General features: G+C 33.8%; 1 protein-coding gene across 3 annotated transcripts in view; it reads right to left on the reverse strand.

Moving 5' to 3' along the window:
- LOC126836220 (UDP-N-acetylglucosamine--peptide N-acetylglucosaminyltransferase 110 kDa subunit) overlaps positions 1–26,134 on the reverse strand; it is a 33,420-nt gene extending 7,286 nt beyond the window's left edge. Inside the window, exons 1-5 of one of the 3 annotated variants that reach the window (XM_050569434.1) lie at positions 25,105–25,332; positions 21,392–21,542; positions 21,068–21,311; positions 20,922–20,990; positions 16,905–17,101 (exon numbers count right to left, since the gene is read on the reverse strand). In XM_050569434.1, coding sequence (XP_050425391.1) covers positions 16,905–17,101; positions 20,922–20,990; positions 21,068–21,311; positions 21,392–21,542; positions 25,105–25,159 — 716 coding nt within the window. In that variant the 5' untranslated portion in view covers positions 25,160–25,332. Of the gene's footprint in view, positions 1–12,078; positions 12,264–16,904; positions 17,102–20,921; positions 20,991–21,067; positions 21,312–21,391; positions 21,543–25,104; positions 25,333–25,792 lie in introns of those variants that run through there. The other 2 variants (XM_050569433.1, XM_050569435.1) reach the window with 2 other exon arrangements.
- Positions 26,135–27,482: the final 1,348 nt, after the last annotated feature.

Raw genomic sequence — 27,482 nt, forward strand, 5'->3', positions numbered from 1 at the left:
TCATATTATACGTCCATTACACCACACAATGCTCCACGGACGTCATAGTCTGGTGCCCTCCCCTTCTCCCGAGGGGGGTCTTGCTGAACGGTAAGAGAGACACGTCGAACTGGAGTGATCCGAGGGGCAAGGGGATACAACAGTCCGGTTCCCCGGGGAACATACATCACGTTGGTGGTGGAATAGGGTTTCTTAGATATTATGTAAAAAAGCGACGGCGGTCTGACACGAGCAACGTTCGGCATACCAACAACACACACCTACCCCTCTCCCATGAAAAAAAACCCCCAACTCCTTCGGTACACGGCCCGAGCATGAATAAATTGCGGTTACAAAAAGCCAAACAAATTTACTACCCGTCTCTCGGTTTCCCTGTGTGTTGGGGCTATAAACTCTGCTCCGTGCTAGCTTTTAATAATAAATTGAGTAAAAAAAAAAAAAAAAATAGATTATATTAAAACCAACCGCGACCGAGCCAAGTAAGGCGGTAGTCTTTGAATTTTAGGCAAAATTTCGAGAAGGCGGATCACACACAACGCTTAAGAATTATTATTTTTGTTTCAGGTCGACGACTGCGAGATGACGACGGCAATTCGCCGATAATGAATAACATTATATTATTATTATAAAATATTTTCTAAAAATAATAAAATACATAATAATGAGCGGTCGGAACATCACCCCTCGTGAGCAATTCGTTATTAAATAAGAGTAGGCGGAAGAGTGGGACTCTTAGTGTAGGCAGATAAGAGCACATACATAATTTAGCTTCACAGCATATACTAGTAAACACAAGTTTTAAATAATTCATGAAAAAATAGTTAACAACAATAATTCTATTTATATTCTGCTTTGCTGCAGAACCGAGACATTGGCTTTATTATGATATATATCGGAAAGTTAACTTAAGCTAATCTTCTTTTTTTTTTTACTCTTTTTCAAGAAAAAAAAATCGACAAAACAGTTGTCAACTTGTACGAGGGAATTATTTGCCGATCAGTAGTTAAAAACTAAACCTTTCTTTTAAAATAAATAGAAACTTTTATTACATTTTTTTTTTTTTTGAGAGCATTTTTCGAAGAATCTTGTGGACCTGATCAGGTTTTATTGGAAATCATTTCATCTCCTTCAGTCATATTAATTCTTAAAGACATGTGACGTGACCTAACCTAACCCTAAGCTGGATATAGGATTTGTTTGGAAATTAGTTTTCATAATATTTTAGGAAAATGTTATAAGTAGAAATTAATCAAATTATTATTTCATCATAATCATACGAGATACGAGCAGAATTACTTTTGTAATACCAAAAAAAGATAGTTTAGGTATGAACGGGTTGTGAATTTGATAACGTTTACTTCTCATGTAGTGAGCTTGAGAGAAAGACCTCCCTAAGCTTTCATTGGGTAGCTTTGATAATGTAAACTATGCATTTTAAAAGAAACTATATTGAATAAACAAACTTAGTATTGAACAATTCGACAATTTAATATTCAACATTTTTGTCGTCCTATTATTAGAGGTTCAAAGAAAAACTCCACAAAAGAATTGGCATATGTTAAACGGAACAAAAGAAATTAACGACGCTTTATTTTTGGCATGCCTACATTATTCTTGAGCATGTTCTGCTGACTATAAAATAACACAAAACCGCGACAGCGAGAAGCTAACTAGCCTAAAACCGACCAAGACGAATTCAAATATAAGCAAAAATCATAATTTATTAATCAGTTTTAATAACGTTACTGGGATAAGATACTGTGGGTAGAAATATGGCAAAATCGCTAATGGATTAAATAAAATAATGCAAACGCCGGAATTTCCGGAACTCTTTTCGAACCCACACAATAACAAGGTTTAAAAACGAAATTAGTGAAATTTGTGTACCTAAACATTTATTTTTTCCAATTATTTTACATGCTTAATCCAGGCAGCTTTAATACTGCGGTGGGTAAACGCCACTACATTGCAAACGTATGACAGTAAAAAACAGGACAAGAGACATAAGTTATCATTATAGGAATTATAGAATTACATCTGCCCAATTAAATTCAAAGAAATTGCTAAATAAAACTCATTCAAATTTATCTATTTCCTCTTATCCCAACAACATCCTCATCCATACTGTGTGTGTCATGCAAATTTTCCACGGCAACAAGACATAATCATATTAATTTGGTATTATTATAATCATTATCGTTCACACAAACTTTTTGAAAAAATAATATATGATCCACTTCTATAGTACAGCAAACACACTCCAGTGCATGACCATTACACTTGGTCGGGTCGGTTTTCGGTTATTTCAGTAGCCGACATACCCTTTGGAAATAATTGCTACAGTTTTCCCTGTACCACGATTGCCCCCAATATGAGTGGTCTGTTTTAATTTCGTTAAACGATTACCTATACATCCATCGATCCGACACAGACTATAAAATAATAATACAACGGGTACAATATATAATGTTTTTCCACGTACACGAGTGTGCCAGAACACAACAAACAACAACACCTCATTAACCTTTAACGCTATTGTCTGAGTGCGTTTTCTAATAGAGACCATGGCGGGGCACACAGTAGGTAGGAATATAACCGGCATGTCATTTCCGCATCAGATAATATGCCAAGAACACAGTTATACAACAATAAAGAGCTTTCGTTGGTCGCAGATGGAATATATGGAACAGTCGCTTTCTACCTCATCCCCTGTACAAAGGCTCTACAAAGCGACAAATATAGCCGGTAAACATCTGGTGTTATTTCCAGCAGTGCAAATATCAGTACAATTTCAGAGCCGACAAAGTTACTTTTGCTAAAGTAACATAAGTAATGTAATATTTCAGTTACTGGTTATTCACAATAAAAAAAAAGGAAGGGTATCGAATGGAATTCCTGTTAGACCGTAGACAAATGAACTTTAAAAAAAAAGGCTTTTAAAAGATTTATTTTAAACCCCACCCCACCTTTTATTATATGCTCAGTCCACATGCCCGTGGAAATTTGTCAGTCATTCCAAAAATCAGGTGTACATATTATTTTTGACTGCGGTTTGCCTACACACGGCACCACACCCTTTCGCGCTTGTGTACAAATAAACGGGAAAATCATTAAGTACACCTTTAGAGAGACTAACTGATGAAATGATGTGTTGTGTGTTATGGTCGAATCGCATTTGAAAAATAAATAATATTTTGACAGAATACATGTCATCGCTCACGGGTGGAATCTGATAACAATATTATGTTATGAACATATGGCTGAGAAAAAAAACGGAGTTTGTTTTGTTAAGCCCAAAAAAAACATTTAGTACAACTCGGAAAATAAGGGTACTATTAGGTGGTTTATGTATACTCAAAAAAAAAAAAAACAACTGTCAGTATTTGTTTTTTCAATTGAAACCCAGTAACTCACCACCACCTCCCCACCCCGTTTAGGTACAATATATTAAATTACACGTGGTAAGTTCAGGATTTCTTGCACAAGTCGACATAATATTTTATACACTGCAGAACCGGATAAGTCCGCCAATTCCCAGTAAATCCACATAAATCCAAATTTGGAACTACCGTGTGCGTCGTCAATCAAGCGGTGTCTGGCGGCTGACAAATGTAGTAATTGAAGAGAAATAAATGACTTATCGACCATCTTTGCGTGGCAGAACCAAGAGGGGCGTCGCACCGGAAAACGAGGGGAGAGGCGGTAAACGAAGAAGCGATGAAGTTTGCGATGGGGTTGAAAGGTATCCCGATCGAATCGCAAACGCAATCGATTCCAACCAGTACAGGCCACACACAGACACAAACACAATCTAAAATACATTTAAAAAAAAAAAAAAACATAGTATGCTAGAAAGAATAAAAAGGAAGAAAAAAGAAATAACAAAATATACCATCATGTATACCTCACCGCCAAATAATTGGCGTACACGATACGGGCGAGTTCGACGATTGAAAACGTTACCGCCTTTGGGGGTATGTTGTTTCACACACACCACCGCCAATACAAATCAACAAGAGGTGAAAAAACATATAATAAAATAATCTAAAACGTAGAAAACTCACAACGCCAACGCCGAGACACGCATTTGCATAATAGTATTACTATGATTTATGTGTTTGTACATAAAAAAATACCACACACGAGAAATTGGATTGAAATCAAGAGGGTAATATATAACACAATGAAGACACACACACACACGATGACATTTTTACCCCGATGGAGTTTACTAGATAAAACAAAATATATTATTATTACAATTTTTTTTATTGAAAACGAGATCAACACTCGAAACGGATGAAATATTAGTTTTTCCGGATTAAAGGTAAAACACAAAAGCACGATGACATTTTTTTGGGTAGTAAAACAAAAACAATAACTACACTCAAGGGTCAAACCGGAAGGGGTGCGAATCCCTCGTCTAATTATAGAGTTTTTTTAATGATAAATGAACTAGTGATAAAGAATCATAATTTCTGAGCTACATAATAAAGTACAGGCTACACTATATTATATAGTAAAGCCGCCAACACCCGAACCTTGAATCAAGATGTAAAACATTAAACGTCCTCCTCTTGAGATAATATACAACAACAACGGTCAACAATGATATAACACAGGAACTTTGGGCAAATTTCCTACCGATGTATTATCATATACAAATAAATGGGTTTGGGACAGGAAGAAGACGTTCCGAGGAGATTTATACCTGTCAGTCGACGGTTTCTCTTGTTATACAATCTCGACTTAATAAAGTTACTACTAGGCCCGAGTGGGGTGGGGGCGAGAAAGGGGACAGATGGGAAAACGTCAGCCGATTGTTTCCTCGCTGTAGACAATTAGTAACCGCTCGAAAACGGCGCTTTTTACTATACGCGATTATATAATAAAATATAAAAAAGAGAATAAAAGTTATGAGAATATAAATGAATTTACTCGAGTGCTTCGAGTTCATCTTCACCGTGCAACACACATACACAGTAATGACATGGAAGAAGCACACGCTTGTTCAATGTTTCATGTACATAAAAAAGCTCATACAGATCTCGACCGAGCGGTAAAAAACGCAATACTTTGTAGAGCGGCCATAAAAAACTAATCAAAACGTAGGAAACACTGTTATTACAGTCGACTTATTTTTTCTTTTCATAGAAATAACGCACAGCACTTTAACCCTTAGGGCGAGTACGTACACAACACACACACACACACACACACGAGTCTTTTTAGAAACGAATAAACGAAATGCAGTTACATAAAATATGTTGTACCGTAGAGTGTAGGTCTTTGAACCGAGCGTACAAGGATTGAAATCAATTTTTTTTTTATTGGATTTCTATTTAAAAAAAAAAACCCTAAGCAAAAAATGTAATAAAACAAGAGAATATAATAAATTACCCTTAGCCATAAGGAATTACCGCGAAGACTATTTTTTAATATTTTATTACTTCAATAATTTTCAGCCGACAGCTCTTTCAGATTAAAAATGCTATTAAATATCTAAAAGTATACTAAGTAAAAACAAAATGTTTTTAAGTTTTAATTGATTTTACTAACTCTTTGTTAATATTCAAAAGTATTTGTTATTTCAAGAAAAAATAAATACCCAATCTACACCCAAGAAACGTTTTTCATAGAATACAAATATTTAAAATCTTTTAATAATAAACAATAGGTAGTTAAAAACAGTAAAAAACCGATAGTTATTAGGTTTCTTTACTTTTGTTTTTCAACTAACCATTTATATTTTTAGTACAATTAAATTAAAACTAAACTTTTTCAACAATAGAAATTATTAAAATTGTTTGTTTCAGCCAGAATTATTACATTCAAGGCTTGGTCTAGGTGAAAAAATGAACATAAAATTAAATCAGTAATAATTGCGGAAAGTAAATGTTCGTCGCCTATATCATTAATCTAATGGATTACTGTAAAAAAAATTAAATAACCCTTGGAAACCTTACAAATTAGCAAAAGCTCGTGGGATACCCTGTACACTATGTATAGGAAAGCTCACCGATATTTTATTAATAAAGGCTGGTACCTCTCTCTCTACATAGTATTAATAACATTAAATCCATACAACCGATTGATATTCACGTCCAGGCCGCATTAAGCCACAGAGGCAGCATTTGCATTAGACACAGTCTGCTGCTGTGCTGGTATTAGGTGGTATTATTATTATTATTATTATTTATAATATATTATGTACACTGAACAATGCAGCAGCTACAAAATAATGTAGTAGACAGATTGGATGATCGATCGATCGGCGAACAAACGAGCATTTTTTTCACAAAAACTGCGTCTGACTTTTTTTACCATAACCGTTTAACATGCCTAATAATAATAGTACAAAGGAATAATATTTTTAAAATGAATGGCTAATTCTTTGCGATACAAATTCCATCTCGAATATGCGAAATTCTAAAGAGAGCAAAATGCGAAGTAAAACAACCGTATAGGCGTTAACAAAAGGAACAAACGGCACCAATAACTCTATTTCAAGCAATATAATCCAAGAATATTTTGCAGCAGTCGTTATTTTGTACTTGTATTTTGTTAGTAGTTAGTATTTTTCTTTAAATCGCTAGGTGGTTTTTTTTATTTTATTTGAATTGTTTTTTTATTTTGGCTTGGATGAAAAGTTGGTATTTTTTTCCTTTTAACGCCCTACACTAGTTTACTCTTAAAATAATTGCAATTTAGCAGCGTTTCTTTTTGAAAACATTTTTATTTATGTTATAGCACACAATATTAGATAATATTCAAATTTCTATCTTTTCTAGTATTTGCTGAGCTTTATCAACTTTTGTAACTTATATGGTAACATATTTGTTTAATTGAATTTTAAATAAATTACCAATAATTTACAGAAACTTTTCACTGGTCAAAAACCAGTTTCGAATAATTTTTTTAAAAGTTATTTAAGTTTAATATTTAGGACGGATGGTGGAGTGCGATTGAGTAATGCGCACACATTAAAGTAACTAACACTTCACTCTTCTTCTCGTCCTACATTTTAATCTTTAATAACTTTAAAACTACTTATTCAAAATTGGTTATAATTTATCAACATATCAAAATGTTCAGCATATTATTCTTAATTTAAAAAGTTGGTAAAATATATACGTTCCATTAAAAATGCAATAATTGATAACGCTCTAGAAAATACTAAAACGGATAAAAATTTGAATATTGTAATGTGGCATCAACAAAAATGTTTTCAAAAAGAAAAACTACAAAATATCAATTATTTTAAGAGAAAACAGGTGTAGAGGTTTTCTGCGTGCGATCAACCAATAACATAATTTAATATATTATGAATGCAATCCACTCGACGTTACAGCAATTTATTTATTTTAATTTTAATTGGTTGGTACACTATGGCCAAGTGGAGTGATTGCAAACAAACATGTCCAATATAAATTCAATTATATTTATACAATTATCAGAGTTACAAATCCCCGGAAGTCATGTACGGTGGAAATGAGTTTTGAAATATATATAGATTGGATGGGTCGCGCGATATTAATTTATTGATACAAAGTCGAAAAAAATATATTATTTATTTTTGTAAAAAAAATCGCTTTGACATTTGGATGTATTCAATTACGAATATTGTTACTCCACCTGGCCAAAAACGATTTTGATATTATCCATTATATTTACAGAGACAGTTTTTCATACTACTGTATGACATACTTTGATTAATATTGTTATTGGCCTGCCGTTAAATAAATAAAACAATTTTAATGGAAAACAATATCAATAGCGATATCGATTTTTAATAGCACATTTATTATATAAAGGGTAGTGACTTACGGAGAAATGTCTAAACAGTAAACAGGAGAAGAGGATTAATAATGGCTTTCAAAAGATAATTAGTCCTAATATTTAAAACGTCCCAATTATAGCCATTGTGAACATGACGTGGCTCAAATGGTATTTGTAGAAACAGTGTACAACCGCAAGAATAACTTCACCTACTTAAAAAACAATAATAAATAATATAAACATTATTTTCAAAGATAATAATTGCTAGAGTTTTAGGGAAGGGGGATATTTAAATATGTCGACTTTCAACTTTAAAATGCAAACAAATGAACAACAATAATTACATCCAAAATATTCAACTTTAAACAAAAGCCCAAGTACAAAAGAACTTTAGATATTTTTCAATACGTTGAACTTAAACAGCTTAAAATAAATCATTTAAATAAAATATTACAAAAAAAAAAAATAACTATATAATAATTCTTCGTGTAAAAACTTCTTTAGAAAAAGTGAAATAAAGAACAACCGCCCCTAACAAATTTGAATTAATCTGTTCATTATTCTTAGACTCTGATGGTGCTATTTTTAGGATGTTTTTCTTTATTTTGAAGGGGAGGATGTGAACTTTTACCAGATAAATAAACCTTCTGTGCACAATTTGTGTTTTACAGAGTGGCTATGTAAAGAGTTAGTGGTCCGGCGATTAAAAAATGATCGGCCAGGTAATATATACCAATATATCAAAGCTCATTTAAAATTGACATCATGTGATAAGAGAAATTATAGTGGTAACAATGGAGGTTGATAAGAATAAATTCAACTGCTAACAGAGAACATATGGAAGTAAAAAAAATAAGGGAGTCTGCTGATAAAACATTCCATTCTACAGCAAAGTTAAACGTTTTAGTTTTAGCCAGAGATAAAGAGGTTTTTTTTTCATTACTTAAATTTGTATGCTAGACGTCGAACATGACTGAAGATAAAATATTAACAAAACCAAAGACACAGTAATATTTGTCTATATTAGTATTTCTCTCTTCGAAACAACAAAGAAGCCCTATCGTTTGAATAGAAAAACTAACAATAACAATACGTCTTTGTCTCGTTTAAGCGCAAACGAAAACTATACAATTAAGTTAATATCGGTTGTAATGCTGCCAGATTTAGCCTGTAAAGCTTCAGAAGTTTATCAATGTTTGCCTGGCTGTTATTTGTATCTGTACAGAAGGGATCAGCTTAATAACCAACAGGAGAGCAGCAGTACATTAAACATACTTGAAATAATGGTCCGGGAAACAACATACATTGTGAATATATGTGTGTGTATACAGTTGGTCGACAAACGAAAGGTATATAATCCCACCACATTAAATGGGAAATGCGACAACTGCACATACACCCACAGCTCGTGTAGAAAAAGGGAAATAATAACGAAAATTTGTCAGGATTGGAGTGTGACAAACAGTATATTATAAAAAATATACCCGACCACAACCTTGGCCTCCTCTTAAGCCCTAACACATCACACAAACATCTATCTCATCATATACAATAATAATATGTACCGCGACAACGTCATAATTTTAGCGTATAGCAGCACACACACTACCACCACTTTAATTTGTGTATGTATAAATCCAAGAACTCCTATCCGCCAAAATCTATATTTAGTCAATAATCCTGGCCTAAGTCCAGCATGTCGCGAAATCCAAAACGCCAAGGCCTCCCTTAGATCTATATTTACTTGAGTTGAGTGAAAAAACTTGGTTGTCCATTAAGATTTTATATCGTACACCGAACAAAAGTGTGCTTTATAAACTCTGAGCAAGCAGCATCAGTGAGAATATTTCTCGTCCAATATTGACCACAATCCACTTATTGACTGCCATTGTGTCTATTGTTGGTCTCTCCATACTTAAATCTGCTACGAATGTGTTTATTTTTTGGGCACTTGTCGGTTAACGGGACACTATCGAAAAAAAAACACGGAATACCAGAAATAGAGTGGGTTGTTAGTGATAAAGTTCCTTCTTAAAAGTGAAAAATTCATATACCTAGAAATTGGCTATCAAAATATTGAGCTTTATAGAAACACACATACATTAGAGAACGAGAATAAAACAAATTTTGCCTATTTTTCAACTTCCTTCACTTCGAAGAAATAATAAATAATGCGGCTAGCCAAGTTTTCCGACTTCAGAAAATTCAAAGAGCTTGAAACGAAGAACTTGAAAATTAATATTTTTGTGCTTTTTATTTTTAAATACAAATTACATAATGGAGAAATCATGTGGAATTATAAATTTTTAGGCATATTTATACGGTCGGGTTTTTCAAATACCGTTTCTACGCGGTGTTTAAAAAAGGGTTAAGCCTGGCAAAGCTTATCGCACACCCTGTATACACGTTAAATAATAATATTCTATTGCTTTAACCGTACAGCGTTTTCAGCGATTATAAATTCACCGGCGAAAGAAACTTTTCGATTCGGAAGCGAAAATCGGACGGATAGCATTTAATATATTTATATATAATCTTACATAATACATAAGTTTATGCGTTTCCATTAAAACTTTTATAAACACGCTTCTCTTTCGCTCCATGACTGTCTCTTTCTTCGTATATCATTAATAATTAGCGCGATACCGAAAGGTTAACTTTCTTTTAGTGGGTTGTTTTTTTTTTTTTTAAGAGCATGTCTGCTATACTAAACGTTATACTTTTTTTTTATTGCTACTGGAATAAGACGATCTCGTGAAAAAGAAAAAAAAACGGATTACATTTTCCGTATGAGAATTGGAGCCGGGCGTTTCCTTCAATTAAATAAAATTATTCGGTTTTTTTCGTCAAGCCGGTACAAGTAACAAGGAACACACTTTACAGGAGAGCAAAATGAAAATTGTTTGTATTATGGTCTTGTAAAACGAACAACACTGATACTATTATTATCAACAACTTATTTTTTGGTTTCAATTGCTTCAAATAAATTTCCACCCACAATCGACGAAAATTGGGTAAAAAGAAAAAATTGTTTTATCAGTATTAAGAGCTCAATACACAGTAAGTACAGGTATTGAGAATGACCTGCGGCGACCGTCGTTATTATTACAGCGTTTCTCTCTCTCGCTTTTTGACGGACACAAACAATATTTGAAAGGGGCAAAAAATGGCCGAAAATAATAAATTACACCGTACCCGAGGAAACGGGGGAAAAAAAGGGTATCTTATGAAATTATTATGACGCGTTTCTAGGGCACCGCGTGCAGAAGCAAAAAAAAAACACCGAATAGCTTCCTCACAAAATGTTATTAATTTTCGGCCAAACTGAGTAGCACACGTCATCATCGTTCCCTTTCTCTCTGGGCTAAAATAAAAATTGCGATTGCTCGGGAGAGGACAATTTAGTGGGCCAAGTTCAGACTACGATTTTGGCGTAAGGGTTAAATTTCTGGAGAACTTAACACCCACAAACGTCATGATCAACAATAAAAACACAGTAACTCTTATGAAATTGTATTTACCTACCTATTGTTATTATAACTCATTGCGATTTCTGTTGATACGGATTTTTGATTTGTGTTGTAATTGAAGCGTAAGATAAAATTTAGTTAAAGGGCATTAGGGAAATTCGTTTTTTTTTTAATCTATACTTCGATGAGCTACAGTGGTTTTTACATTTAAAAAAAAGTCTTTGTGGGAATAAATTTTGGCTTTATTTCTTTAAAAAGGCGAGAAAGATATGTATGATCTGGGATTTTGAATTTAATCGCTTGTTTCAAAAACCATACAACGCCAAAAAACAACAAAATCGACTTTTGCGTTTAATTGTCGTTAGCTTGGAGATAGACAACAGAAAACCCATAGATTGCTAGTTGTTGGACTTAGAGGGGTTTCGAAAATAAACGATTCAAATGTTTTGAGATCATAGACAAACAATACATCAAATTGCTGCGCAATATTACAAAAAGTATTCTACATTTTTATTTTTTAGATTTTTTTTTTACGTTATATATTAGCTTAATTTTACACATAGTTCCTAAAAAAGACCTGTGACCTTCTCATGCCTAATGTGCTTTTTTTTTTTTTTTTTGGTTTCCCCTCGAAAATCCACGCAACGAGAACCCCTACTGTGTTGTTTTTCTTCTATATTAAACACATTCAGGGTAATAATATAGCTACGGCTTCTTGCGTTTCTTCCCTCGTCCCAAATAACCCGTTACGGGCGGGGGGGGGGGGAGGCGCAAACGGGCCAGGAGGGCGGGAGAGGCGAAAGTTAGAACCGGCTCGTTCGTTCGGTACCTCTTTATCCAACGCTTGACGACGCTCAGACAACCCTCGTCGGCGGCCGCCCTCGACGCTTCCAGGGCTTCGTCGTATCTGCGCTGTTCGTCGGGCGGCAATATCGTGATGATGGTGTACACCACGATGCATTGGTAGTCCATGACGGCGGCGACAGGATTCGGACGAGTGCAGCAGAGAAGCCGGCCGTTGTCGCGCGCGCACTAGAACAGCGCGACGGCCGCAGCCGCCGTCGCGACGAATCGACGGAGACACGTTGTCGGGGTAGGCGCGCAAATACTATATTATACAGTTACAAACCGCGCGCGCGACCGATTCTCCTCTTTCCACTCTTCGCCACAAGGCCGGAGTTTTCCTCGGACGACCGACCGAAGATAACTCCGCTGCGAAACTAAATGTTTTTTTTTTTTTTTTTTTTTTACCAGGCCAAACAGACTACTCTACTATTACAACACCTATATATATATATTATAATAAAGAAGTCAACCAGCAGCAGCAGCTACCGTACCGGGCGGCGACGTCGACGGACAGCGCTGTGTCCCCGTGCTCGAAAAGATAACAACGCGTACGGGAAAAGCAACAGGCGGGCACACCTCGAGCACGGCGAGCGACAGTGGCGCGGCGCGAGCTGCTCCGTCGCCATGGTGACAAACCGTGCGCTCCGATCCTGGCCGCTCCAGCGTTCGCTGCTCGACGCACCCCCTCCTCCCCTCTCCTTTCCAGCCGGGTTTGGCGAAAATCCGGAATTTTAGGGTTATTAAATCTATAAATTGTTATAACTACAATAACATATGTTGTTGATATAAATTATTGTTATCCAAGGAATATTCGGTCAATTGAAGTTGAGTTATGCCTTTGGGAACGATAGAAAAACTTATTTATTTTCAACAATACATTTTCGAAATGTACACATACATCATACTTAGCCAAAACGGCTTTAACCGCAAAAAATCAAACTTAGTTTTATGCATTCAACTTTTAAGAAAATATAACATTTCAAAACCCAAACTGACCCCCAAAAATAAAAATAAAAATTATCTACAAAATGGCAGAAATGTATTTGTTGGGACCTGTCATTTAAATAATAGCATTCGACATATTTTAATTGGTCGTTTTCCCTCAAAATAATAGATTTGTGGGTTAGCTGTTTCGCGCCTATGTTGTACTTAAATAAAAAATGGTACGTTTTTGCTTGGTTAAGTTTTCAATCGTCGTTTTCAAACTACAACTTATTATAACAGCTCAACGGTCACAATAGTAGTTGAATTTATTAATAAGAAAAAAATCCCAACACAGTAGGGTCGAACAGGGACCCTAGAGGTCACAGATCTCGATGAATTATTAAATTTCAACAAGTGACTATAGTATTGATTTTTTTTTTTGGTGTTTCTTTATAAATAAATTAAGTTTGACTTTTAATTATAAAATAATTGTCTTGTATAATAGCGATGCCCTACTGGATCTACCGTAGGTCTAAAATATATTCAGATGTCATGTAAAAACACAAAGGGTTAAAACCCCAAACAAAAACTAAGTTTCCATCCCATCCCTTCTATGATAATATTTTTTAGTTTTTCACTGTACATCGAAAATAGTGTAGTACCTACTAAACCTATAGAACATCTCACACATAAGTTTTGATGTAAATTATATAACTATATACATAAAACGTTGCTATATAGGTTGTTTGGTATTAAAATCGAAAATGATTAATTACACTCCGTTAAAAGCGTTTTCTCAGAGAGTCAATAACCGTTTTTAGCTTCAGGCAAACCATCGATTTCTATGAACAGAATATGTCGGGGTCAAGTATCTTATTAATACACAATTATTAGTGAAAGTCAATAATAACGGTCTGACGGTGGTCGATTGGCAAAATTATCGGTACAATATTTAGTTAATGACCTAAAAGTCACTGGAAAGGGTGACCTAAAGAAAGTGGACGAAGCAAGTTGTTAAAAAAAAGTTCTACGTCTTGACGTTAAAAAGTTTCAAGAATAAATTTTTAAAGTTATTTCTATCGCAGGAGCAATTAGAGATTACACAAATACTTGACAAATAAAAAAAAAGTTTTGTTAAAATTATTCACCGTTCGTTCGTTATGCATTATTCATGAATAAACATATTATTTTTTGGTCATTAATTATAAAAAAAAAAAAAACAATTTGATGTTTGTGAATATACTTATCAACCGAGACGACTTTTGGAGCTGGTAAAACGTTCAAGTTACACCATAACCAAAGTGTTGGGCGAAATTTGAACAATGAATAAATACTTATTTAAATAAATTGTAACAAATGCAATTTTAAAACAAATCGAATAACGTATCAATTGGAAAAAAAAAAGATAATAAATTCAAATCTATTATTTGGCAATTGTCAATAAAAGAAATAATTTCTGGATTTTCTACAAATCGTTATAAATTCTAATCAAATTACAGCCAATATCTTTCCTTCGAGGGAGAGATTAATGTTCAACCTCCCTAGAGCACGACCAAATAATGTTTCAGCAGGATATATGTGTGTATACATAATATAATAATAAGGTATATAGAGCAGTCTAGCCAGATTGCATTATCTAGTTAGTAGGTACAATAAGCTGGCTGATGCAACGCAGGGGGATACCGTACAAGTTTTTTTTTTATTACAAACAACAAAAAGCAAATGCCAAGTCACACCACAACGTCGGTGCTTGTTTTTGTAAGTATTATATATCACGAAGACGGGGTAAAGCCTCTCAAAACCCTGTAGAATTACTTTTGAAGCACACGACGTGGTGTCTGACAAAGTGACATTAATCCGAAGCATGGGCAAGAAAGAAAAGGCGGCTTAAGTTCCCAACACGGGTGTCAAGCACGAGTTTTGAGTATAAGTAAAAGTGTTAACCCACAGTGACAGTGACGAGACGCTTTGTTGAATTTTTAAGGTCAATTAAAAACGTCCAAAAAGAAAAAAAAAAGTATAAGAAACTTTTTTTAACGATAACTCGACAACCGAATAAGTAACCGGAACTTTTGAACTTTAAATTTTTCCAAATGTACTACAAATTTTACCTCATTTAGACAATTTTCGGACCATTCGGTACTAATCATGTACAAATGACCTTTAATACAATTTTACACGACAAGAATAATATAAATTATATTTCCAATGTGTTATTCTTGTGGATGACATTTGTTAATTTTTTTTTTCTCAATACTTAAAAAATTTGAAAACCAATACACGTAGTAAATAAGTACCATTGCAAAAAAATGTGGAATGATCAAAACTAGTTTTTGACAAAAATATCACTTGTAAGCAAGTGATATGTAGCACTTTTGAGCAAGTACTACATAAAACCAATTGTTGGTAAATTAAATTAGTTTATAAAAAAATGATAAATTTTCAGTTTCATAAATCTGTATAATGTAGTATGCATTAGATTATTTTTTTTCAGAGTGGTCCATAATAGAACACAACCAGCATTATTGTTATTTCAACAAACCGTCGGGGCCTGATTTGCATTATAGTGAAAATATTGTACTCATAAATATTTATGCAAAAAACAAACACCGTGTGCTTTTTGGTTTGGGTATATATATATATATATATATATATATATATATTTCACTATATATATAGTTGAAATGTAAATGAAGTAGATATAAATAAAAATAAAATTGATAGGTACTGTGTTGTCATACCTATCAATACATACCACGCCGTTGTCAACAGACTGTCGGGCGCTATCCTGTTTTAATAATTGACAATGTCTGGTGTGTATTTTACAATTTTTTTTAGAAATGGCGTGTCACAGATGGTGTCTAGTGTTCGTGGAGACTGTTTTTGCCCGTTTGTAATGCTGTTTCAAACTTTAAAAATATATATATATATACATATATGTATGTATATATGTTACACATTGACCCCTTGTGTACGTGGAAACCCATGGGAAAACAGAATTCTACTTTCTCGAATCGATACACATAAACAGTACAACCGGCATAATAAACAAAGTTCAGGTCAACAGAGTTTCTTCGAGAAAAATTCGATTGCTTCTCTTCTTTAGAATTTCATTACTGGAAAACTTTCAACAGAGAGACAGCGCTTATAAGTAAATATTGACAAAACGATTTCTGGGAAAGAGCTAGAAAAAAAAAAATGATCAACTAAGTTTTTTCCCGAAAACATCTGCGACAACACATAAAAGGGCAGTTTTTCTGTTGAAACTTGTTTATTATATTTAAAAGGGAAAATCATAAAAATACAATTTCAAAGAATGCCGGCACATTCTTGAATGCATTTATAATTAAATGAAAAATTAAATATAATATGTAAAAATACCCAAACCAAACGCAACGGTATTTCCTTGGATAAGAATGAGAACAATATTTTCACTAGTAATGTAGACGGGCCGATTAAATACATACTGAAACTTATTAGCAGAATGCAAACGTTATAAAAATAGATTTTTTTTAATGACAGCTTGTGTTATCACACATAGAAAAATCACCAGCGGCAAACCAAATACCAATTTTCCGTTTATCCAAACAGCAATCCGTATACTTGCCGAATGATCAGAACATGATTATACATGCTAATTTTTTACGTAACTGAACACAAACCATGTTCAACAACTTTTCAATTACTGTGTTTGTATGAAGCGATTAAAATGCTTAAAATTATATACAAAAATATTATTCTATGGTTTTATTTAGATCCTAAAATCGTTTAAAAAAGATATACAATGCTTGCACCACAATAAAATTATTTAGAAGTAAAAATGTTTGTAAAAACATCATCGAACATTCCACGCTAAGCTAAGTAATCACCATTATGAAAGCTTACCTGTCGAAAATTCTGGATTCTTTCAAAACGTTTCCCAGGTTGATGTAAGCGTCTAGGAAATTTGGATCTAGAGCGACGGCCTTTTCGAAATGATGAATAGCCAGCCATATTTCATTGAGCGAATTGAATACGCATCCCAAATTGCTCCAAGCCACCGCAAAGTCTGGTCTAGTTTCAATAGCTTTCAGGTAGCATGACTATAAAATTAAAAAAAAAAAAACGGCGAAGGACCGAAAAGGAGAACAAAGGTTGGGAAATTGATAAAAAAAATACCATTAGTAAATAGAAATAGCTGTGTTTTATGTTATTCATTAAGTGTAAACGGAAAACAGACTGAAAAAAGTGTTATGTACAACTTCCTCTCCAGAAAAAAAGTTTTTTTAAGTTTTGGGAAAGCGCAGAAGAGAGAAGACACATGTGATTGTATGCCAGTCCAGTTGAATACTAAATTTGTCTGTCGTGACTGCTGAAATGTTTCATATTAGAAATTGTAATTAATCGATATTATCATTCGGCGACTTAGCCAAATATTAAAAATGTATAATTAAAAAAAAATTAAGTAACTCTTCTTACACGATTATCATTTTAGCAGCCAGACCTCTTTTAGGAAGCGCGCAACTACGCAGCGACATAGCGCGAACATAAAATAAACTTTGTTTATTTTATGTCGTACTACGTTTGTGGCGGGACCTAAGCGCGCGTAAGCCATACTTTGTATTATTTTTATAACACACTACACAAGTGTGTATTAGGAGAGAAAATGTACACAAGCGCGCGTGCTTCGTCTTATAACTCCTCATCTCTTGACACATTCCTATAAACAAAAACAAAAAATGCAATTGTTAAGAAAAAAAAAATCCTAGCACCTAACATTGTGTTTGGCCCACTTCATTAAGAGAAAATCATGAACTACACTTGCATTATAAATTGACAAACTGTTAGAATTAAAATTAAGACAATTAAAAAAAAAATTGTTTAAAAACGTTAAAGCGTGAAAATGTTTTTAGCCTTTAACGAATTAGTACGGGTTCAAAGGTCATGAACGTTTATGGTCTACAATGACGGTCAATCTGCCGATTGTCAAGGTTAATCGACGATCGATTGTAATTGAAACCGGGCAATAAAAGCAAAACCCTACGTAGAGTGACCAAAGGCCCAAAGGCTAAAAACATTAAAAAGTTTAAGAAAAAAAAAGTCACATCATAATTTTCTCAAAAGGGGGGGAGAAGAAATTACAGATAAAAAGAAAATAATAATAATTATTAACAAGTTTGTCCATTCGTAAAGTGAAACTGGCGTTGAGATGATCATTGTTACGAGAGTGTGAGGCGAGTGGTTACCAATAATAAAATGTAAACAATAGAATAGTTATCCTTTTTGGCGTAATTTCCCGTTTACAAAATTTGAATTTTTCTTAAACACTTGTGAATTACTTTGTACCTATTATGTATGAACGTGGTAGCTATTCACGAAATAGGAACACACTCGCCGTACATCCTCATCAAATAAACACACAACATTTTCGTATCACGGACCTAGAAAACTGGTAATGGTACCTGAAAAGTAAAAAAAAAAAAATCCCAATGATATTAGTATGCATTTGTTTCAATCAATACCAGTTTATTCTTTGTGTGTATGAATAGTTTAAAGAGAAAACGTGCCGAGTAAAAAATTTTGGTTGCCGACTCAAAATAAATGACTATGTCTGACTATAAAAAAAAAACCTTTAAAGACCATATGTAGAAATAATCGGCATTGCTCATACAAATGTTGTACCGTAATCGACCAAAGTTCAATGAAATTCAAATCTTAATACAGTCTTAGAAAAGGGACGCTTTCTCGATTGGCTAAAAAAAAACTAGTTGTCAAAATTAAAAAAAAAAAAAATACCAGCTAGAAGTTAACACAAAATTGTTCCATCCTTATATAACTTAAAGTTGTAATATTTCATAATTTTTTTTAACGATAATTAAGTAAATCACTTAACTAATTGAATGAAAAACATCATATTATTTAAGTAGGTATTCAGTGTATGAAAACTAAAAGTTCATAAGTAAACTATTAGAATGCTTATTATTTTTATTTTTATTTATACCCTTTAAACACTTACGTTTATTTGTAGAAATCAAACTATTTAATTTATCGTGTACAGAAAAAAAATTACAATTTTGTCAAAATGTTTCTATAATAATAATGTTTTCAAAACTCTAACCCAACTGTCAAAAATTCTCAATTTTAAAATGTAAAAAAAAAATGAACATTGGCATTTCTCCATGTTTATGTTTAATATCGAGTAATTTTTAAAAACTTAAAACCCCTAAATAAAAATAATATCGAGAACTTTTCTTTGTTATTAGAAATAATATTGCTTTATAAAGACTTTGTAAATAATAATAAAAAAATTATTTTAAAATCTTAATTTTGTTTAATTTTCAAAATTAAAAATACGATAAGTAAAAATATAATAAAAAATTAACGAGAACGAGTTCATCTTTTAAGTGAACGTTCTCAACACTGAAAGGTTACCATAAAAGACAGCAAACGTAGGAAATACAAATTTGATCTCTTTCTATAAAAGTATTCAATTTAAAAAAAAAAAAAATTAGAGCTCAGGTCGAGAAAGTGTCCAAATTTTTGTTTTTTAATTTTAAATACTTACCAATAGTATTGACAAAATCAGAGGTCGTCCACATCATTTTTGTAGCCAGGAATGTAAATAAGATAATGCCAAAGAGGAAAAACCGGATAGATTGTTCAGAATAGGAATTATGAACAATATTTCATTCGTTAAATGAAAAGTCAATCACGTATTGTACGCAATACAAGGGTCGTCGTTGTTGTAGGCCGGCGCAATGAATATCGTTAATGTAATGATTTAATTTTTAATAATCGTCAATAACATTATTCTTTGATCCCACTGTAGAGCGTCAGAAGTTGCAAATATGTTTAAATAAATATTTTCATTTATACGAAATAAAGGAGAGTATTTATACCCATTACGATTAAATTTAAACGTTAGCTTTATTAACTCTACAACAGAATTGAAAATGTATTTATTAATATAGAAATAAAAATGTATAATTTACTAATTTTTTGAAGACAGTTAAATAAATATTCATCTACATAAAATACAAAACATAATCAGTCATTTACGATTATATAAAAATTATACTTGATAAGAGGAGTTCCAATTATAATATGCACGACTGATAAAAAACCGATTATGTTTTGTACAATATTGGTTTAGCTTTGTCGATGGACAAATAACACATTTGAAAAAAGTCAAACGGCCAATTCAAAAGCATAAAATTAAAATACACGATTACATCTTGTTAAATACTTAACAAAGTTTAATTATTTTCTATATGTATGCCATAAAAATTTGTAAAAGAAATCAATAGATCGGGAAAAAATATATATTTTATACTTTTACATTGGCTATGTGACTTTTCTCCGCGCAAAAATTTAATTATGCAAGCGCCGCGCAGCCAATTGTGTATCTTGTATGTATGTTTTCAAAACAAAACATTTTTTTTTTTTTAATTAATGCATTTAGGGAAATATAATATAAAGAGTTGTCTACATTATAGTTACGATTAAATGAAAAAGAGTTCATATAAAAATATAAATAAACGAGAACAACATACATACATAGACCAGCAACTGAATTCCGCAAACAACAAAGAAAAAAACACTATTGTTCACGGAATAAATTTATTTTAACAGGATAACTATATTTTTTGAACCAGCATTTAAGAAATAAATAATGCGCAGCATTTTAAGCTAACGTTTTGAATAAATTATCGACTGGCATTTGTAATCCATATGTGATTGGTTCAAAAAATTTAGTTCAAATATCGCGCATACAAGATGAATATCTATTTTTGTCTCGAGATACAACACAAAAGAAAAGTTAAAATCTCAAAAATTTGATGTTAATTTTTTTTATCAGTGACCGATCTACAACAGAGTACCTGAAAATATTAACGAAAAACAATATCATTTTGTTGTGTTTACCTTAGCTTCGTCCAATCTGCCTAATGCTTTTAACAAATTCCCAAGATCGCTTCGAACGCAATACAACTCCTAAAAACGTACAAAATATTATTATAAACGAATAGAAAAAAAATTTAAAATTTTAAATGTTGCGATCGAGTACGTACAGGATTATATTGCAGTGCAGTTACATACGCTTGAACCGCTTGTTCCATATCGCCGGCAGCCACCAAAGCAGCTGCGAGATTTATGTAGCCGTCGATAAAGTCTGGTTTCAACCGAACAGCATGCCGATAATTGTCCAATGCATCTTGAAGTTGCCCTCTCTCTTTGAAAACATTTCCTAAATTGCTGTATGCTTCGGCAAGAAGTGGATTGTGTTTAATAGCCAACGACGAAAATTGTGCAGACCTAGAAACGGTTTGAAAATAAATTTTTTCTTATGAAGATTCTATTCGATTAATAATATATAGGTTGAACAAAACACATACTTGTCTAATCGTCTGCATTGAAAGTGTATCGAAGACAAGAGCAGTAGTACGCCGGTATTGTTTGGCTCTTGGCGCCAAAGCTGCATACAATGTCTTTCGGAACTTTCATAGTCGCCTGCTTGATATTCTCTGTGTGCCAGCTCGAGTAAACCTAATGAACATATTATATTATAGTCAGTGTTTATTGTTGGTAAAATGATCGATGACAGAACAAAATAGTTGAAATTCTATTCACAATATCGACAATAGTTTGCTAATTTAGATCGTACTTTAATTCTATTGATTAACAAAGTTTTAGGCAAATTTTACTAAGAGGAATAAGCCCTAAAGGTTTTATACACAGATATCACTTGAAAATATCTTTTACGTTATTTATAAGCCATCAGTTTAAAAAAACAAAAATTGTTGGCATCACTTAATTTATCAATACTGAAAATAATCTAGTCATGCCAAAATATGAGATTCGCATTGTGACAGTAGAAGCGACGTGATTAAGTACCAATAGCATAATTTGGTATACCACCATTGTTTTGAGCAAAATTGAATTAAGATAATATATAATAGATCATAATTCGACAAATAATGTGTATTTATCAACGAATAATCGGTAGATCATTTTTTACTTATAAATAAAATTATATTGTAACACAAGAACTAAAAGATAGTCAATTTATAATTAACAGATAAAAAGTTATTTTAGATAATTTCATAAATCGGTAATAAAAATCATTTTTTGTCTATTACATGTCTATTACTATTATTGTTATTATTATTAAAACACATTTGGTCAAAAAGCATACGAAAATATTTTAATAAATAAATTGCTTTGGTAAATAAAAACAAATAATTTTTTAGCTGCAATGTCTTAGCCGAGAGGGTATTAGTTTTACAATAGTATTTTTTTTTTCTGAAGTCACATTAACTTTTTTCCTGTGGACAGATTTTTACTCTAGTAGCTACTCTCTAGATCCCTAGTTGTATCCGATCGGTACTTTGGTGGGTAGGAAGTGAAAAAGTTCATCCTTTCTCCTTCAAAATCATAAAAAACACCCAAAATATTAACTCTTATTTTTAAACTTTGAATTGCAGCATGCTATAACTTTTTTTTAAATAGTCAAATTAGTTCCAAATTAAGATTGAATATTCTTTAGACATAATACTACCACTAAAAATTGACAAATCAAACAAATATCATAACCTTTCCCTCTAGAAGGAAAGAAATTATTTTATTTGCTTTTTTTGTTGAAGATTAAGGGATTAAAGTCTGAAAATTGGTCCAAAGGTAGATCTAGAATGGGTCTACAGCATAAAAAATGTTCTCAAAAATTTGAAGTCAAATTGTGAACAGGTATTAAAAATATTTGCATTATATTGTTGATTACGATGTATGGGTAACACAACGGCACTAAATTATTATAACAGACGGTCAACCCTAATCGTATCCACCCTTACTAAAAATACGTTTTTTAGCACATTATATCATTACAATGCCATTATCGATATTTGTAATTCTACAATTACATATCCGTAACAAAGCGTTTATTTGAAAATGATTTTACCACTTTCAGTTTTTACAATTTTACTCGGTTATTAAACATGGAATTAAAAGTCCACAGATGCAACAAAGACTAATAGATAACAATAAACTGAAGATTATTATTGCACGAGTAAGCCAGCATACTTTACAGAGGAAGGCGAAACAATAAGAGTCGAAAAACCAAATTTGCTGGCATTTATGGTACTTTTCCCTCGTCTTTATAGTATTTCAATTTTGATACTTCAAGAAAACCTAACCAAACGAGTAGTCTGCGGATTATTTATGATTTGAGACTCAGATTAGTGAAAAAATTAAGTACATGAGATATAAATGATAACGTAATATTTTTCTATTTTAAATTAATATATTGATAAGACTTTAATAATTCAGTCGATTATTGTTCGGCAAATGATGTCTGTAACTGAAAAGCTTTATTTTGTTTAGTTTAAGAAGCAGTGTTATGATTTCAAAGTTAAATGAGGTTCAAGAACAAACAATGACGTTTTTTAACCTGTAACTGATACGATTTACATTGATAAGAGATGCGTGAAACCACGCTGTACCAGTTACGGGTTAAATGTTTATGTCGCCGAAGAAATTTGTTATGCCTACTGAGGTCCTTGAATTTCTACTGAGGTCTTATTATATATTTTTTTGATCGACTGCGAATCTCAAATCAGAAATCTACATAATCCTCTAGTTCAAAAGTTTTAGGATTTATTTTTAAGATGCGAGTATGCGAAGCTGCAATGCCAGTCACAGTGCAATGAGGTTTCTGCACCGACTTTCTTTGTGGTAACACTTAAACCTCGATTACGTTGGATGAATTCGCTCGCTATTTGTCAGTAAACAATGTCAAGCGCAAACGAACATGTAGCAACCAGTCCAATTACATTTTAGTTATAAAACTTGTAATCTCTTCAAGTCGCACCTTACCTACCACTTTGGGTACAACAAGAGCTCGAAAAAAAATGTTCTAAAAGACTAATTTTTTAGTTTAAATAAATATAACAGATTTTTGGCGGAACAAATCTACTTTACCGGACAACCTTATTTTTCAATTTTTATTATTATTATTTGTTAGTATTTTTTACGCTGATTACGGATATGTAAAAATTTTGCGCCGCTCGCACTTAGTTTGGAAGTTACAGAAGTTTAAAGTTTGTAGATATCGACTTACGCGCGCGCCCAGCGCCGCACGTCTACCCGCGGCCACCGGGTACATCATTCGACGATCGCCACTCTCGACATAGCAGGCGTTCGTTATACTAATAACCCTCCTCGTCTAATTGCCTCCCGCCGTCGTAATCTTCTTTTTTGTATTTAGTATAAGTACTATCAAATTAGTCAAATAGGTGAACTTAGTTTTAATTAAAAAAACTCATAATTAAATAAAGCAACTCCCTACGCCTGCTGGCTCCGGGAGCCGACTCGAGTCCCTTCAGGACTCTTCGTTAGGATGGGGGCTCACGCCCCCAAACGCCCAGAGGGAAAAATAGCTCACCTAAAGGGAGTAAAAAAAACTACCCTGGAAGCGGTCAGCGACCTAAAGACACAAAACCTAGCCCAGTGTTGCGCGCCCGCTATATCGAGAGTGGCGATCGTCGAATGATGTACCCGGTGGCCGCGGGCAGACGTGCGGCGCTATGCGCGCGCATAAGTCGATATCTGCAAACTTTAAACTTCTGTAACTTCCAAATTAAGTGCGAGCGGTACACAATTTTTACATATCCGTAATCAGCGTGAAAAATACTATCGAATCAAAAAAAAAAAAATCGAAAAAAAAAGGGTGTCTGGTTAAGTAGATTTATACCATTTTGGCTTCAGATTCATAATTAATGTAATAAACATTACTATTTTGCACAACAGTGTGTCCGATAGGGTAAATTTAGGGCCGCTCAAAATAGTCTTCTTAAAATAATTGAAATTGAGCTGTTCGATTCTGGACTGTGTAATTGCAATGTAGAATTAAAATAGATATATTTGGTGAAGTGAAAGGGAAGGTTTCAAATAGTATGAACGACCGAACCAGTCTGCCAATTGTTTTAAATAGCTGGTGTCGAAATTAGATACACAATTCAGACGAGGCTAATTTTGCAGGATTAATAGTAACGTTGATTATCGTTTTTAGTATTTTTTTTTTTTTTTGGATAAAAAAAAATTACTTATTACTGACCGTATTTATGATTCATCACCATCTGATCCTGGTTGAAATAATTGACAATTATCATGATTTACCTACAGAACGGTATACGATACACGGCTGTAGGTGTAATTACACAAAAATTAAACACAAAAAATAACCATATAGGCATAGACCGAGTATAATCTAATATAATAAATTAACAATTAAATAAAAATGTAGCGTTCGACGCAAACGACAGACGCTATGAAAATCACGTGTCCAAACAGCAACAACAATGTCAAATGAGAAAATAATGTACAAATGTTTCGTTTAATAGAACAACATGATTATATTTTCATTACTGGGAAGGAGAACAATAGCAAACGCGCAGTGTAGATTAGAACGAAAATACCACATGGATATTGTACTTGGAAAATGGGAAACACATTGACTTCGTGTCCAGAAATAACTCGATATTCTCGATAGCGTTGTTGTTGTTGTTGTTGTTTTGATCAAAACACATACTGTTGTAGTACACGATTACTATACACATTATTCGTAGTAGTACTATAAACGATATTAAATTTTTTTTTTCTACGGCATTGAGGACCGCGAGGGTAGCAAGCAAGTAGGTAGCAAGTAGGTAATAAGTAGGTACTAAGTAGTTTCAGTCGTCAAGTGTAATTTATCAATGATTTCGTTTTTTCAACATAAATAAAACGATATTTCTGCCACTTACCGGCCGACGCTACGTTGTCCTCGAGTTTCAATATCACCGTGGCTCCGGGTATTTGATGATGTGTTTGTGTCTGCATTTCGTCGGGGTTACCGCACAACGCCTCTGGACTCGAGCAAAATACTTTTGATACGACTGGGCGCAGAAACCGAAATCTCTAAATTCGGTATAATAATATAATTAACACGCGTTGTTACACCGTACGTTTCCCGTGGGATTTACAACAACCGATCCGTCGTCGGATCGAACCGCGATCGTGTGAGCGCCGCGTTTTCGGTGGGGTGAATCGAAAATTGAATGTGTTTTTTCACTCGAACCGTGTTCCTGCCGTTCCCTACTCCTCGCCACCCATTAGCGGATTCCCACTCAAATACACACACACACACACTGACTGTCGGTGGAGGGGACGGCCGACGGTATGCGCACGAACGGCGCGCGGGACGGGGGAGGGGCGAGGACGACCGGCAGCCGAGCGTGCGCGCCTCTTGGCCGCTGCTCGAGCTACGTCGTACAAAGCAAACCGCCCGACTGTGGCGTGAGCGGAGGGGGGGGTGGCAGAGGGGAAGAGGGTTACCGGGCGGCAGCCTCGCGCCGCAGCTGCTGCGGGACGCGGTTGACAAAAGAAAATAGGTAGGTGGCGGCGGCGGCGGCGAAGAGGAGTCCCCTCGACCCTCGTCGCGCCCTCCTTGTACCGTAATAGCCGGCAGCTGCGGGTGCGGGGGGTGCTGCCCGCTCGTACACGCACACGCGTCAGGGCGCCCGCGTGCGGTTTGCCAACGCTCGACAGTGTGACCGCGTCGAGAAAAAAAAATATCATATTTTATCTTTTCGATGACTCGCCACCATCCAAGTCGGAACCGTAATATATTAGTAGGACTATGAACTAAGAATAATATACTCTTCATGGGTGTAAAATGTCGGAACTCTGACCGTTTACACCGTATTTATGTGCCCGTTTACCAACATTTTTATGGGGCGCCAAAATGTCATCACAGCAGCGCGGAGTTAAGTTCAATGACAACGAAACCACTAGGTTTTTGGAGTTGCGTTCGATGGAAAAGGGTTAGACGTTCCTGGACTTGGACCAAAAGAAGTGATTGCGAAATTCAAAAATTTAAGAAGCTCTTACTTCTTACAAATAAAATAGCAGACAGTGCGACGTCAGAAAAAGGTACACATGACATCTATAAACCGAAAGTATTTTGGTTTGAGCAGATGAATTCGTTCATTCGACCGTTTGTTCAACAGCGACCTTCACGATCGAATCTGGTAACCTAATAATATATATATATATATATATATATATTGTATTAATATAAATAAATAATACTTCTGCTAAAAAAAAATGACAACTGCACGTTATGGATATAATAACATAAATTAAAATTAGCACATTACTTATTTATTCAATCAACAGTCATGGATTTTTTTTTTAGGAAAAATTACATTAACATTAATTGAATTTTTACAATTCGTTCGAAACAACAGTGATTTGGTTTTGACAGCTAGGGACATCTCTTTCATAATTGAAATAATCACGATATTTCTGCTTATCCCTTCTGCTATGTCTGATTCTCAAGGTTGTTGCTGGTAGTTTCTGTAATCCACTATTATTATTGACACCATGATCCGGGGAAAACCCACCACCGGGGTTTCCCAGTGAACAACACTGTTCATCCTCATAATCAATTAA

This window comes from Adelges cooleyi, unplaced genomic scaffold, assembly GCF_023614345.1.
Source record: "Adelges cooleyi isolate 19-005CV unplaced genomic scaffold, UGA_ACOO_1.1 ACOO_flye_CR_arks_rails_tigmint_CR_PRNA_23, whole genome shotgun sequence".
NCBI lineage: Eukaryota > Metazoa > Arthropoda > Insecta > Hemiptera > Adelgidae > Adelges > Adelges cooleyi.